Source organism: Sciurus carolinensis, chromosome 4 (genome assembly GCF_902686445.1).
Source record: "Sciurus carolinensis chromosome 4, mSciCar1.2, whole genome shotgun sequence".
Lineage (NCBI taxonomy): Eukaryota > Metazoa > Chordata > Mammalia > Rodentia > Sciuridae > Sciurus > Sciurus carolinensis.
In genome coordinates, this window is record NC_062216.1 from 170,040,033 (window position 1) to 170,056,082 (window position 16,050).

Sequence of the window (16,050 nt, forward strand, 5' to 3'; positions counted from 1 at the left end):
GATTCCGCAGGCTTTCCCAGGCGGGCAGGGCAGGGCAAGGCCAGGGTTGGGGAGAGGCAGCTGGGAAGATGACATAATGTGCTCACAGCCTGCGCCGGGGGCGGCCGGCGGTCGCGACTAGACCGCAGAACGTTAACCCTTCGATCCCAGACGGGTCAATGTACTTGCGAGAAGAACAGATCCAATAGGAAAGGGAGAGGCTCCTTTAAACAAGGGGAAGGAGGTTGGGCGGAGGGCCCGGTGGCTACTTTCTCTATTGGCTCTGAGTTCGCGAGGGGCGGGGCCTGCCTATGTAAATCTGAGCTGCTGATCGATGACGCGCCATCACCCCACGCGCCGCTTCGCGCGCCGGTTGGCTAAGAGGAGCCTGGTCCCATTGACAACAAACAAGGGGGCGCGCGACTCGGGGGCGGGGCCACGAGGGCGCGGGCAGGGGCGGGGGATTCCCGCCCCGCCCCTTCCGCGCGGTGCCGGGGCGCAGCACAAACATGGCGGCGGCTGGCACGGGCCGGTGAGGCGGTACCGGGCGGGGGCTGTCGGGTGTCATGGGCGGTGGCGGCAGCACCGCCCCCGCGTCTCCCTGAGCGGGACGGCAGGGGGGCCTCTGCGCCAACCCGGGCGATGGACGAGAGTGGCGAGCTGGGCGGCCTGGAGACCATGGAGACCCTCACGGAGCTGGGCGACGAGCTGACCCTGGGGGACATCGACGGTGAGTGGTGGGTAGGTGGGGGGAGTAGGGGGATCGCGCGGGGAGGAAGGGGTTACGGCGGCGTGCGCGGGTGCGCGTGCGCCCACCCCACAGCCCCGGCTCGCGCGGGAAGAGCCCTGCGCGCCCGGTGGCCCCGGCGGTCCCCAACCCTTCTGGCGCGACGGGTGTGAGCCCCGGGCTCGGGCGCTCGGCTCCGGGAGGTGGTGGAATCCCTGGAGCTGCTGGGCCTGAAGCGGATCGAGGAGCCTGGGGCCGGGGGCGTCTCGGGGAGCCGACTCTGAGGAGAGCGCGGGGCTGCCGCCTCCCTCGGCGCCCACAGGCGCTGTGGGTCATCTAGCTCTCCCACCGCCCGCGGCCCCGCGTCGCACCTGTCACTCCCAGCCTGACCACAGGAGGGGCTACGGAATTCCTTGGACTGCGCCCCTAAACTGGGCGTTCTCCACCCCTGATTTTCCGGGGATTGAGGGACGGCTGGGTCGTCGGGCGCTCCGGGAAACTTTGGGCATCTGCTGCAGAAGCAAGTTGCTGGTGAAACGAGCAGTGGCGGCGGAGTGTGGACGCCTCTCTCCAGGGATGGAGACCCGGGCGCTCGTGCTGTCGCACTGCAAAGGGAGTTGAGCAGCAGGAATTCTGAGTTGTGACCTCTCGGGTACAAGCTGGGGAGAGGGTGGTCTTTGTTCTGTCGGCTTTAACAGCGGAGTGGAATAACTGGTAGGGGCCCAGGAAACCGCTCTTGCAGTGTTCTCATTTTTCGACCATAGGAACCACTGTTTGGAGAGGGTCCACGACTTGCCCAAGGTCACCATGCTAGTTACAGAATCCAGTTCTCCCAGTTCCTGAGCTATTGGTTTCTTGACATCCCACCTTTGGGGATTTGGAATTCAACGAATAGGCTACTAATCTTAATGACTTTCAATAGTGGAGCTCTTCCCATGTTCTTGGCCCTGAATATTTTGCATTATTTCACTTGTTGTTCACAACCATCCTGTTAGGAAGATAAATCTTATTGCCTCTTTTACAGATGTCTCCTGAGGTCACTTACCTTAGAGAGTCCAGAACCCATGCTCTTAAGCAATAACTCAGGAACATTGTTGCTTTTCAGTTTACAAAATGCTTTTACATCTAGGATTTCACTACAGTCTTGTAGGCAGGAGGGCTGCAGTCCCATTTTGCAGATGAAGAAAATGCAAAATATTTTCTTCTGGAGGAAGAGATAAGTAGTAGCAGCTATTTGAAAAATATGATTGCCATTTTCCCCTTTTGCTTTTGTAACATTTTCTCTCTTGGTTTGTCCTTACTTTGTTTTGGTCACCCAGGCATTGTAGCAAGACCTTTAATGAAAGCCTCACTTCAAACCACAGACCCTTCCACTAAGTGCTCCTAAATGGAAGATCAGGGATGAAGAGTTTTGGGAACATAAGGGTAGCTAACATGTTTTGAGCACACATGTGCCAGGTATTGTGTTAAGCACTCATACACATTAATATTTTCAGTCCTCATAACTCTGTCAGGTACAGTTGACCATTACTAGTTTCCCTCTGTTCATTAACTTACTGACTGTTACACAGAAGTATGCCCAAAGTTGCCTTCTAGCAAGGGTACAAACAAATTTTGCACTTCATTTTGCACTTCTCTTCCTTACTTGATTCTTATTTGTTTTAATTTGTAATTTGTTAAATTACCTAGTGGTTAATAATAACCTTATCCCCATAGATGGCTGAATAAAATAAGTACTCTGAAAACTACTACAGTGCTTCAGTGACTTCCCAGGCCCCCATACTAAGTTTGGCAAATGTTCCCTGTCTTCATTTGGTCAGCAAGTATTCAAGTACTGGCTGTTGTGGGTGAGCTGTAGGGAACAATGAAAGACAGGAAAGATTGACTTTTATGGTTGCTTGGACCTTGAGATGACTAACAAACCATAGTGCCGAGTGTAGAACAGCTTATAATTACTGCACAGAACAGTAAGTGAAAGTCATTGGTGAGGGAATCTGGTAAAGACTGGTGTGTTTGTCAGCTTTCTGTTGCTGTGACAAAATAACTGAAAGAATCAATTTAGAGAAGGAAAAATTTATTTTGGCTCACATTTTCAGTTCATGGACACTTACCTCCATTGATTCTGGGCCCGTGGTAAGGCAAAACATCGTGGCAAGGAGGGTGTCAAAGCAGTTATAAAGGTACTGGAGACAAATAGAGTCCCTAAGGCAGGCCCCAAAGGACCCACCCCCTTCAACTAGATCCTGCCTCTTATAGTTTACTACTTCCTAGTAGTCCATTCAGCTACAAAAGTGTCAATGAATCAATTCATTAATGAGGTTAAAGCCTCACCTTTGAACATCGCTGCATTGGGGACCTAGTTTTCAACACATGACATTTTAGATCCAAACCTTAATAGCTGGCTAATAGGCAGTACGGCACCAAGGAGGTAGTCTTTGACCAGGGCCTTGGAGGACAAGAAAGATTGGGCAGGCTGAAGGCCAGAGTTGTGCAGATAGAAGTATCCCTTGATATTCATCCATCTGTTCCACCTCCAGAATGTCAGTGCAGCGAGGGCAAGGACCTTCCTTTTGTCCACCTTGAATTCTTTGTACCTAGAAGAGTGGAGTGCCCACTGAATATTTGTAGAATACCTGAATGAATGACCTTGAGCTGGGCAGAATACTGAATTATACTAGAACGTAGTCTTTGGAGTGGGTTGGTTTGTGTGTGTATTGTGGTTTTTTTCTCCTTTTCTTTTTTGGAACTGGAGATCAAACCCAGGGCTTCACACAAGTGAGGCCAGCACTTTACCACTGAGCTACATCCCAGCCCTAATCTTTGGGCTAGGTCAGGGTTGACCAGCCCAGATGCTTGTCAGAACCAGTTAGGTAAGGAAGGGGAGAGATTGTGAGATTACTTGCTTTTTGTGTGTTTGATGGAGATAAGGGGTACTTGTAAACCTGGAGGGCTCATGCTTGCCTCCAGGAGGGGCAGACAGACAGAAATCCTTAATTCCGTCTGCCTAATCCATTGGTGCCCTTTTGGGCTATGGGCCCAAAGTGGCTACATCCATTCACTCATTCAGCATTTCTTAAATGGTTTCTAAGTACTCCTATTGTGGACACAGTGCTGATGATATCTTTGAACAAAATGAATGAGATCTCTTCTCTCTTAGGAACTTAAATTCTTAAAGACACATACATATTAAATAAAATAAACGAGCTATTTTAGCAGGATCCTATGAAAATAAAATGAGGCTGTAATATGAGAATGACTTGGGTAGCCCACTTTAAGACAAGGTACTCTAAGGTCATATCTTGGAAAAAGTATCAGTGCCCATCCCTGTACTGGGGAGTGAACCTGGGATCACTGTACTGCTGAATTACATCCCCAGGCGGTCTTAAATTTGAGACAGGGTCTCACTAAGTTGTCTAAGCTTGCAATCTTCCTGCTTCTGCCTTCTAGGTATCTGGGATCATAAAAATGTGTCACCATACCTAGCTCAATGTCTCTTTTTCAAGAAATGCCCAAGTCTGGATTTTTATGTGAAAACTGGATTTTTAAATGTTGGATTTATTTATTTATTTATTTATTTATTTATTTATTTATTTATTTGGAAACATACTGTAGCCAGGCTTGGTGCCGCATGTCTGTAATCCTAGCAGCTCAGAAGGCTGAGACAGGAGGATCACAAGTTCAAAGCTAGCTTTAACAACTTAGTGAGGCCCTAAGCAACTTAAAGAAATCTTGTCTCAAAAAATAAAAAGGGCTGGGGATGTGACTCAGTGGGTAAGCACCTCTAGGTTCAATTTCTGATACCAAAAAAAAAAAAAAAGAAAAGAAAAAGAAAAGAAAGAAACAAACACACTGTAGGCACCTAGCAAAGCATGTGTACTAGTTGATTTCCAGGGCCTTGTTCTGCTGCAGAATGATCTGTTGTCCTAGACCTCTAGGTCTCACTTGTGATGGAATAGCTACACTATTTCTTTTTGTGGCATATTTCTATGTTTTGAGGAAGGCCCTTGTGCACTGTATTATAAGCCAGGTCTTCTGGAAGGACAGAGAGGTGGACTCTTCCTCCACTGGGATCAGAAAAATCACAAAGGAGGTGACCTTTTTGCTAGGTCCAAAAGAATGGGTGGAGGAGAGGCATGACAAGCATGTGAAAGGAGAAGGACCAGGCTGCCTTAGAATTATAAGACTGATGGACATTTCTTACAGCGCGTGTAGGGAAACAGAAAATGAGGTCTGAGAGGTGAGTTGGAGCCCAATTGTGTTCCAGGCATGGACATTTTGTAGAACGTAGGGAGGGAATTGTTGAACATTTTCAATTAGAGGGATGAACCCATTAATCATAGGTTTTAAGAAAATTCAACCATGCTGATTGGAGGTGAGGAAAGCATAACCACCCCATGTGGAGTGAAGGCTTCATGAAGGATTGTTGGCCCTGAAGGCAGGGCATAGGTGGAATTCTAAGATTCCTTCAAGGCTTTGAGCCTGGGGTATTGGGAGAGTTCAGAAGGCAGCAGGAAGAGCTGGGTGGGGACATGGATGAAAATTTGCTGTAAATGGACTGGAATGGAGGTGGGAGGCTATCATCTAATAGAAAGTGGGAGGCAGCTATTTAGGAGGTCAAAACAGCCAATTGAGGTTGAGGTAACTGTTGAAGAGTTAAGGATAAGAGAACTGGGAGGTTCAAAGTGAGGGAAGTATAATACACTAAGTGCAGGTGAGCTTTTAAAGAAGTGGTTGGTGGCTGTTGGTAACAGTGCTGCAGAGGGTAGCAAGGATGACAAGACCATGTAAGGAGTTATGGGATTTGGCAGTTAGGAGGCCTGCCTTCGATAGAGCAAGGGCCAGGAAATCAGGCAGGAGTCAGGAGAAAGTGGGAGGGAGAGGGGCAGCTGTTCTCTTTGGAGAAAGTTTAAGAATTATTTCAGTGAATTAATTACTTTCTGTCTTTATATGTTTGTCCATTCTAGATATTTCATATTAATGGAATCAGAGAATATGTGGTTTCTTAGTTAATATTTCAGGTTCATCCATGTGGCAGGGTATATTCCACTGTATCGATACACTCCATTTTGTTTATCTGCTCTTCATTTGATGGATATTTGGGCAGTTTCCACTTTGGAGCTGTTGTGAGTGAAGCTGCTCTGAATATCTGTATACAGGGTACAGGTTTTCGTATGAACATACATGTTCATTTCTCTTGGAGCTCTTACATTTTTGTTGTTCAGTTTTCCATAGGGCTTTTAATAGTCCCATTTATTCTCCTGCTTAGTTTCTGTGTTTCTGTAACTAATTCAGCCCTTGGGATAGAAACTACCCTATGTAGTGGTGGGTTCCTTTCTTTCCAGGAGCCCTCCCTCTTTTTACCCTCTGATAATTGTTAAATCTGCCCTCCCTAACTTATCTTGGGACTACCTTGTGGAATGATGTTGCTATTCCCTAGGTTTTTGTTGTTGTTGTTTCTTTGACTCTTCTGTTTTGGGGGAGCACAGCCTCCAGTAGCTCCTTCCAGAGGTAAGTTTTTTGAGGTGTTTGCTGTCTAAAAATACCTTCATTCAAACTTGTTCCAGTATGATAGTGTGACTGAGTTTAGAATTTTAGGTTAGACATATTTTATATCAATTTTAAAGGCATTGCCTTATTGTATTCTAATTTCTAGTAGTTGAGCAATTTGATGCCATTTTGATTCTCAATCCTTTGTATGTCACCCCTTTTCTCCTCTGGTAACTTTTAGGATCTTGTCCTTATCCTTGGAATTCTGAATTCCATAACAGTGTCCTTGAAGTAACTGGGCTTAGTCACTGCCCTACTTGGTGGAGTTCTGGAGAGCTGTGTCTGATACCTGCTTTTGTGTAGTCCTCTGCTGTTAACCTGTTCTGTACCTTAGTTTGCAGAAGGATTTGCAGTTCCCAAGCGTCTGGCTTCTCCTTGCAGACCTCAGTTTCATCTTTGGTATCTAGGTATCTGGGATTATAAGCATGTGTCACCATACCCAGCTCAATGTCTCTTTTTCAAGAATAAGTACTCTATAAAAATGTGTCTAAGGTATAAAGGAGATGTGAGGAGAAGAGGCAGAAATGGATTTCTTATTTCTTCAGTAAGTGATGCTTTGGAAAAGCAGCTGAGGAAGGAGAAACACAGGCCTACTTTTTACCCCTGTTATATACCTCTTTATGAAGATTTTTAAATTATTATTATTCCCAGTGCTAGGGGTTGAACCCAGGACCTTATATTTCCTAGGCAAGTTCTCTACCATTGAGCCACACTCTCAGCCCCTGTATACCTTTTTAAAGACATAAGCAAGCTTTGTTTTGACACTTGATTATTTATCAGTGTTGCCAATGTTTGGGTTGAAAGAGCTGCTGTTATCTACAGCTTGTTTATTTTCCACCAAATTTTAGCTCCTGGTCTCATCCAGTTGTGTTTCCTAGGATTGCTCAGACCCTCTGACCAGAGTCCCCTTGGGTTTCTCCTCCTTCCTTCCTCTGTTTGGCTTCACCCTTGACAAACATTCTCCACAGTCACACCCAGGCCTTCGACCTAATGTTCTTGAGTACTGCCTGGCTCTCACCAGTCTTTCATGTGTTCTTATACTCAGCTCAGGTATTGGCATCTTCTAAAAAATGTATACTTTTGCTTCTATTTCAATTAGATCTTTTCTCTCCTTAAATTCATAATTTTAAAAGTTCTCCTGCCCCCAGTATTGGGAATTGAACCCAGGGGGTGCTCTACCACTGAGCTACACCCCCAACCCTTTCAGAGTCTTGTTGAGTTGCCGTGGCTAGGCTATTCTTGAACTTACCGTCCTCCTGCCTCACCCTCCTTAGTCATTGGGATTACAAGTTTGCACCACCGTGCCTGGCCCATTTTGTTCTCTATTATTGACTGTCTCTGCAGTCAGCTCTACTTTTTAATCCTTCTCCATGTTTTGAAATCACTTATAGGCAGCACCCACTATGTTCCTAACTGCATCTACTCAGACCTTTACACAGGGTCTGTTTTGTCCTGGGTTCTGGGTTCAGCACTGGCAAGGTCAACAGGGTCACTGCCCTCTCAGAGCATGATGGCCCTTGATGCCAGGCACTATTCCATGCCCTTACCCTTTTTTGTCTCATAATGTTTTTGCTTTTAATCCTTTCTCCAGTTCCATAGTATGCTTTAGATGAAGGAACTGAGGCCCCAGATCACACAATTAGTAAGTGCTAGGATGGTAACCTAAATCCAGATGTGTCCAACTCTAAATAAAACACATGTTCTTTTCCTCTCCCCCATGCCATCTCCCTGTTTTAAGAAGGCTTCAGAATTGCAAATGCAAGGTGGTGTAATGGACTTTGAAGCTAGAGGGACATGAGCTCCTGTGCTTAATTATAACTTCAGTGGACATGTGTTTATCACTGGGCACTTAAAGTGACTTCCCCTGGGTCCAGTGACTTTTCTCTGCCTCAGTTTCCTGTGAGAGGTGAGGATTGGGGATATCTAATTCAGGGGTGTTGCAAGAATTAAGTGAACTAAAGCACATAAAAGGAAGCAGGCAGGAACTGATGTTCTTTTTTTGGCTCTGAGAATGAATGTGGACCTGAATGAACTTCAGTTTACAAGGTGACTCTAGGACCAAGGGGCCTTTTTTAGGATACAGTTTTGGAATGTTTATTTTTTTCCTTTTGAAAAGGTTTTTGTAAGTGTGGGTGGGATGCAGGGGAGCAGTCACAGAATGTGGCATAAAGTGTTCCATTTCTAGAACACAAGACTCAAGGGTTAAACTTTGTTGACATGACAGAATTATTTAGAGTAGCAGAATCCCACAACCTGGGCTTCAAGGTAAGGCTCCCTGGGGAACTTGTTTAGAAACTCATCCTAAACCATAGAAAGGCTTGCAAACTAGAATACAAGGCCCTTCTGCACATTTCAGCCTTGTGGATTCCTAAAGAATGTGTGTCTAAATGCCCTTTACAGCCTTGCTCCTCCTTCTCACCCCATGGAACAAGTCTGTTGGGCTCAGGGTCTGGTTTGGAACAGTGATGAAATTCTGAGCTGCTGAACCAGATGTGGAGCTACTTTGGTGATGATGTCTGCCTAGCCCGGGGCCTGGCCATCTAACAGCCCTGGGGGAAATAATGCTGCTTTCTGCATGCTACCATTCCTGTGAGGCCTTACACTTTACAGAAAGCTTCCTGATAATATTTTTCCAACATTGCTGTGAGGTTGATGCTTGAATTTTGTGCCCATTTTCCATGGGCATTGATGAAGCACAGAGAGAAAATGATTTGTTTGAGGTTTCTCATGCTGATAAAGTGGAGCCAAACTTGGATCTTCTGACATGGGGTCCCTCCTTTTCCCTGCCCTGTGGGAATGAGTGGGGAGATCCCATGACTCGGGGAGCCCGACTGTCTAGCAGTCCCTTCTCTGGTCAGAAGTTGTTTTTAAATTAAAGAAAAAGAAATCATTGCTAAAGCCAAGTGTGGGTGGCACACCCATAAGCCCAGCTATTCGTGAGGCTAATGCAAGAGACTCATGAGTTCGAGGCCAGCCTCAGCAACCTAGCAAGACCCTGTCTCAAAATAAAAAACAGTAAGGGCTGGGGATGTAGCTCAGTTGTAGAGTGCCCGTGGATTCAATGCTCAGTACATAATACGTGTGCAGGCACGTCCGCACATCATTGTTGCATTCCATTTCAGCATGAATAAGTGTCCATGTATTCACAGTCCCAATTTTCAGGAAGCTGACATCTAAACATCTAATCTTAGTATGAGGAAAAATGGAACAGGGGCCCCAACAGAGAAATAAACTTCAGATGTTTGAAGTATTAAGGAAGGGAATTAGGAAAGTCTCACCGGGACTTTGGCGTGTGGACTGAGTTGTGAAGAGTAACTGAACACAATTTTAGAGGGTAAAAGAAGGGGCAAGATTGAACCAAAGTTGGGAATAATTTGGCATGTTCTAGAAACTTGTGATTTAATGTGACTAGAGTACAGTGTAGGACACAGTTCTCAAACCTAAGTGAGCCTCTGAACCCCCATGTACACACCCACAGATCTGAATCAGGAAGGCCTGGGATCTCACCCAGCTGGGACCTAGAACCATTGGAGGAGGCAACACCAGAGAATGCTTGGAAGGCACCTTGTAAGCTGAGGTCTTAAGGATAAAGGGTGAAAGAAGAAAAGAGGCATGTTCCAGGCAGAGTGAACAACCTTTATGAAGGGGTTGGCCAGTGTTCCTGCTTTGCAGACAGCTCTTGATAACTATGTTGTTTGTTACCTTCCCCAACCACAGTTTTGGTCAGATGCTTTCTTGCTGGTGTGTTCTGTACAGTCATGATTCTTGGTGATAAGGACTAGAACAGGAAGGACTTTTTGGAATGGCTGGACTGACCAGAAGAGCTGGAGAGCTGCATCAGCGAAGTGGGCAGAACCAAGGGAGCTCAGCCACAGCAGAGGGTGAGGCCAGAGCAACCTGAGGACTCCACTGCCTGATGATCTTGTGTTGTCCTTGCTTCCTGGGTCATCCCTCAAGAGCCTCATGCTCCTGGTGGGAGCAGGAGTGTCTGCCTGATGGGCATTCTCTAAAAGGATGTCAGGGTGCTAATGGAGGGTCAGGCCTGATGGTTGAAAAATGAAGCAGATGTGACAAATGTCCACTACATTTTCTGTGCCTCTTTGCCTCCAAAATAAAAGCCAAACGTCTGTGATGACATTCAGGCCTTTCGCACTTTAACTATGGGCAGCTGCATCTCTCTACTTTGTTCTATACTCTGTCTGCTTCAGCAGCTTGCAGAACAGTTCCTGGTGCTGTGGTTTTGCTAAAACTGTTTCCTTTGCCTGGAATCCCCCCCGCCCCCTTTTCATAAAACCCTTTTCATCCATTTAGACTCAGTTTTCACTGTCTGCCAAGATGGATCAGTCTTTTCTTTACTCTCTGACAGCCCTTTCTTTGTGAGGTACTTCTCTGTTCTCACCCTTCTCACAGTGTATAGAGTTGGTTGGATTTCCGTCTTCTCTGTAAGTTTGAGAGGTAGAGGGGAAAAAAACAGTCTTTTTCAATCTTTGCTCTTTGCTGGGTCACACACGCAAGGCACTTAGGATCCTCCAGCTCCCAGCATGTAGAACATAGCATACACAAATGTTGAGTGGATGTTTGTGCATGATTTAATTAATATTTGCTTTGCAGGTATTATTTTTCTTCTTAGGGATATTTGGGGATGTGCTAATACATAGAAGGGAGGGATGGTGGGTTCTTGGACTATTTCATTTTTGCCTAATGGTTTAAAGTACTGAAAAAGGTTCAGGTCCCTTGTTTTGTAGACTCTGCCCCCAGGAGGACAGTTCAGGGGAACTGGTTTGTACTTGACTTTGTTGACAGTGGGTCATCTGTCATTGTGAAACCTGAGGCCCTCCTCTTGCAGAACAGGCTCATATAGGATCAATTCCTTAGTGTCTCACTCACTCTCTGCATCTTGCTCAACCTTGTCTCCTGTTTCAAGAGAGTGAAAAAGAGAATAGTGTGTTGCCAGGTGGGGCAGATGAAGATCTGGGAAGACCTGGGATGACGCATCTCCCTTCCTGGGCTGGGGGTGTTCACTCATGAATGAATGAAGCTCTCCCTGGGCATCTGTCCAGTGTCAGGCTGTTTGGTGATATCCATACAGTAATGGAACCAAAGTGTCCACATTATGTTGTGGCTAAGCGCTTGACTTTAAATCCCAGCTGACTATTGACATTCAACAGGTTGCTTAACCTCTGTGCCTCATTTTCCTTATCTGTGAAGTGGAGATGGTGTGGCACCTACCTGAAAGTATTGTGGAAATTACATGAGGAAATCTATTTAAAGCATTTAATGTGATTGCTTACACATAAGGCCTCAGTAAATGCTATAACTCCACTATTTTTATTATTACTAATTGGCTCTGGGTTCTTTCTTCTTGTACACAGGCTCAGTCTCTTTCTAAGAGCAGGCATTTCAAAGTAATAAATGGAACAAGATGGATAGCTTTTCAAATATGGGGCGCCAAGAATCTGATGCTCTAATTTAGCATTAGGTAAGGGTTGGAGTTTCTGGGTGGGGCTCCTGCATGGGTGGGGACTCCTGTGCAGCAATCTAGAGCCTAGCCACTGTGAGGTAGCGCAGCTGCGTGAGATCCCAGAGAGGAGGCCCCGCGGTGGCGGTTTAGGTTGACCTCTGCAGCAGGATGCTGGGGAAAGAGCGGAAGACTTGGGAGAGGTAGACACGTCAACGTCTGCCTTTTGCTCATCATGTGCCTGAGACTATGTGAAGGCTCTCCCTCTTTGGACTAAGATTTGTTTTCTTAATGTGCAAGACCATCATCAACCTCAGGATTCAAGCACTTATATGTCAGGCACGCTCCAAAGTGCTTCTTACACAATAACTCATGTAAAGAGTGCTTGAGCCAGGTATGGTGGTTCACACCTACAGCCCCAGCTACTTGGGAGGCTGAGGCAGGAGGATATCAGGTTTGAGGCCAGTGTGGGCAGCTTTGCGAGATCCTCTCAAAATTAAAAATGAAAGGGACTCTGAGTGTAGTTTATTGGTAGAACACCTGGGTTCAATCCCCAGTACTACACACACCAAATCAATCTGTCTATCTGTCTTGAAGTAGCTACCTCACAAGATGATTTTTAAGATTATATAACAGAGTATGTGTGAAAGTTCCTGGTAAGGTGTTAGTCAAAAACAATGTGGCAACAGTGCTAACCAGGTAATTTCCTAGTAAAATAAAAATCACATTTAAACTTTGTAAATAAATATACACATGCTCACATACAAACACAAAGTAAATAGCAGTAAAAACAACAGCTTTTTAGGCAACATACCCCAACAGGTGCCTCCTGCACTGTGCCCCTCTTTTTATTCTAGTGCTTTGTACTCAGCCCTGGCAGGTATTTACACAAGGTTTCTCTACTAGAACATATGCCTCTGGAAGGCAGTTATTTTTGTACCTGGTGTCATCTTATTTAATTTTGTTAAATGCGTGTATTAAGGGATGTGTCTTTATAAATTTGTTCTTTATTAAAAGAAGGACTTTTTAAAAATTTTTTTTTATTTTTTGGTGCTGGGGATCAAACTCAGGGGCTTGTGCATGCAGGGCAAGCACTCTACCAACTGAGCTATATCCCCAGCCCCAGAAAGACGGTTATTTTTTAAAAATTAATTAATTTGTTTATTTAATGTTTAGTACTGGGAATTGAACCCAAGATGCTTTACCACTCACTGAGCTACATCCCCAGTCCTGTTTTTGTTTTGAAACAGGTCTTGCTAAGTTGCTGAGGCTGGCCTCAAATTTGTGATCCTCCTGCCTCAGCCTCCTTAGTCTCTTCCCCATTTCCCTTGATGAGTCAGTTACATGCTTACCGTGAGAGTGATGTTCTTCCATTAACATTGAAACACTAAACTGGGCACGGTGGTACCTGCTTGTAATTATAGACACTTGGGAGGATGAGGCAGGAAGATCACAACTAGATCAGCCTCAGCAACTTACCAAGACCCTGTCTCAAAAATAAAAAGACTGGAGGCTCAGTGATAGAACATCTCTGGGTTCAATTCCCAGTATATCTCACACACACACACACACACACACACACACACACAAAGATGGGGCGGGAAGAAATTAATATTGAAAGCAGTGAAATGGGTTTCCTAAATGCCCCTCCACACACACTCCAAATTCTCCTTTATTGTCACTCCAGGTCTCTCTTACCTTGCTTCTAAATTGTGATGAACATAAATGTAAAATACAAGAAATGTTTGTTTTGTAGGTTGGGAGATTGTAGGTAGAAGAGAGACAGAAAAACCTAAATACAGATCCAAATTCAGATCTCAGCTCAGCTACTTTGTAGTGTGTGTGGGAGACTTGGACAAATTGTCTAATTTCTTTGAACCTTGGTTTCCTCTCTTGTAAAAGATAATAATAATAATACTGGTCTCAGTTGATTATTAGGTAGCTGTCACTGATTATTATTATGTTGTCCACATAGAATCTACATGAATGAATTTAATTTCAGCTATAATCACATTCTGTACATTTAAATAAAATATATTGGTTTTAATCAGAAAATAAGTTTATTATCTTTACTGAGTTGGTTTTACTTTTAACTATCAATAGCATACCATTAACTTTTATTCTAAAGGATAAACCAAAATCTAACCTGGAGATATTTCCTTTTTTCAATATGATATTTTAAAGACTGAAAGACTCCAATATATTTTATTATATGTTTGACATATTCCTGTATATTAATATATATCTATCAGAGATTATATTATTCCCATATACACAAGTGAAGAAACCGAGTCTCAAGGAAATAATCTTCCAAAGATAGCACAGTAATTGCATTTCTGGATTCATAGCCAGTTCTCCGATCCCTGCCCCTGCTTTGGTACTGGGGATTGAACCAAGGTGTTTTACCTCTAAGCTACATCCCCAATCTTTTTTTAAATTTTTGAGACAGGGTCTCACTAAGTTGCTGAGTGTCTTGTTAAATTGCCCAGGCTGGCCTCAAATTTGTAATCCTTCTGCCTAAGCCTCCCACGTTGCTGGGATTGCAGGCAGGTGTATGTTATCGCACTCGACTTCTCTTTGCTCTTTTTTTAAATTACTTTTTATTTATTTATTTTTTCATTTTTACAGACTGCATTTTGATTCATTGTATACAAATGAGGTACAGCTTTTCATTTCTTTGGTTGTACACCTTGTAGATTCACACCATTCATGTAATCATACATGTACATAGGGTAATGATGTCCTAGTCCACAGTCTTTCCTTCTCCCACCCACTCCCACCCCATTTTTCTCTATACAATCCAAAGTTTCTCCATTCTTCTCTTCCCCCCCCCACACCCCACTCCCACCCCATTATGTATCATCATCCACTTATCAGAGAAAATATTCGGCTTTTGTTTTTTTGGGATTGGCATATTTCACTTAGCATGATACTCTCCAACTCCATCCATTTACCTGCAAATGCCATAATTTTATTCTTTATGGCTGAATAATATTCCATCGTGTATATATACCACAGTTTCTTTATCCATTCATCTATTGAAGGGCTTCTGGGTTGTTCTCTTTGCTCTTAAACGTGAAATCCCTATTTAGTTTGACCTTGCAAAATGAGCCTTGTTTTGGTTTTTTACATCCTGCTTTTCTCCCTAAACGGGTTTCCTTGTCATCCTTTCTTTACATAGTTCCTAGGAGACAACCTGTTTCTGAACGTTGATCAATTTTTAGAGTCAGTTTCATAACCAGAACTTTTCTTTAGCCAATTTTCAGAAAATTCTTCATCAGTTGAGAAAGTTAGCTCAGTTTTTTATTGTTGTTGTTTGTTTCAGCCATGCTGATTATTAACTTCTCGAGTCAGAATCTAGCTCCAAGTTTAACTAGTTCATGATGCCCTGGGCTCCGGGTGGGGGATCAGCCCCCTGCACAAACCAGAATGAACAACTACTGAGCTGCAAGGGCTCTCTTTCCTAGAGATGGCTTGCTGTGGGTTTTTTAATAAGGAGAGTAACCGCACTCACTACCATGAGTTGTGGGACCTCGTGTGCTTTGGCCCCTGGCTGCCCACCCAGACTGGTGCAGCCCACCATAGCTGTGTTCTTTCCAGCTTGACTCATGAGGCTCCCCAGCATAGAATGCAACTTGCATCCAGATCAACCTTCAGGGAGCTGCTGAACCTGTTGAGCCTGTGATTTTGTCATGTTTCCTGTATCCTCCTTGGTGTCTTATAGATGCACATGTCTGCTATGACATTCTCCAAAGGCTGTATTTTGATACTTTCACTAATTCCTTGAGGTCAAGGAGTGATATGTCATCTCTGTAGGCTGGTGCTCATTGGGTGCTCAACGCATTGTAATCATTTTGCATTTATGTATCTACTTCCTCTAAAGTGAGAGTTTTGCAGAAATTCCATATACCTGTCTAGGTTTTCCAGGATAATTTAATTTTTAAAATATCTTGTGTCATTATGAGGCATTATGTTTCTTTCTGTTTTTTTCTGCATGATCACCATTTTTATAAGTGGTATGAAAGTTGCTTTTGGGTGCATTCCAGTGGCTCAATGCAAGTTTTTTTTTGTTTTTGTTTTTGTTTTAAGCTACCAGGGTCTTTGGTGCTTAGAGAGGTACAAAGGAGTGGAGGAGTCTAACCATGTACTTATAGAACACAAGACATAAGAAAAACATTTAAAACTACAACTTGTATGTAATGTGGCAACATAAATGTTTTTAAAATATATTTTTAGTCTTTAGGTTTATACACACACACACACACACACACACACACATTTTTTAGTTGTAGGTGAACACGATACCTTTATTTTATTTTTATGTGGTGCTGAGGATCAA

At 44.2% G+C, this 16,050-nt stretch overlaps 1 protein-coding gene across 1 annotated transcript in view; it reads left to right on the top strand.

Moving 5' to 3' along the window:
- The first annotated feature begins 453 nt into the window (after positions 1-453).
- Positions 454-16,050, top strand: part of Srebf2 (sterol regulatory element binding transcription factor 2) — a 59,662-nt gene continuing 44,065 nt past the window's right edge. Inside the window, exon 1 of the mRNA XM_047549925.1 lies at positions 454-709. Within this exon, the coding sequence (XP_047405881.1) occupies positions 622-709 (88 nt within the window). The 5' untranslated portion in view covers positions 454-621. The remainder of the gene's footprint in view (positions 710-16,050) is intronic.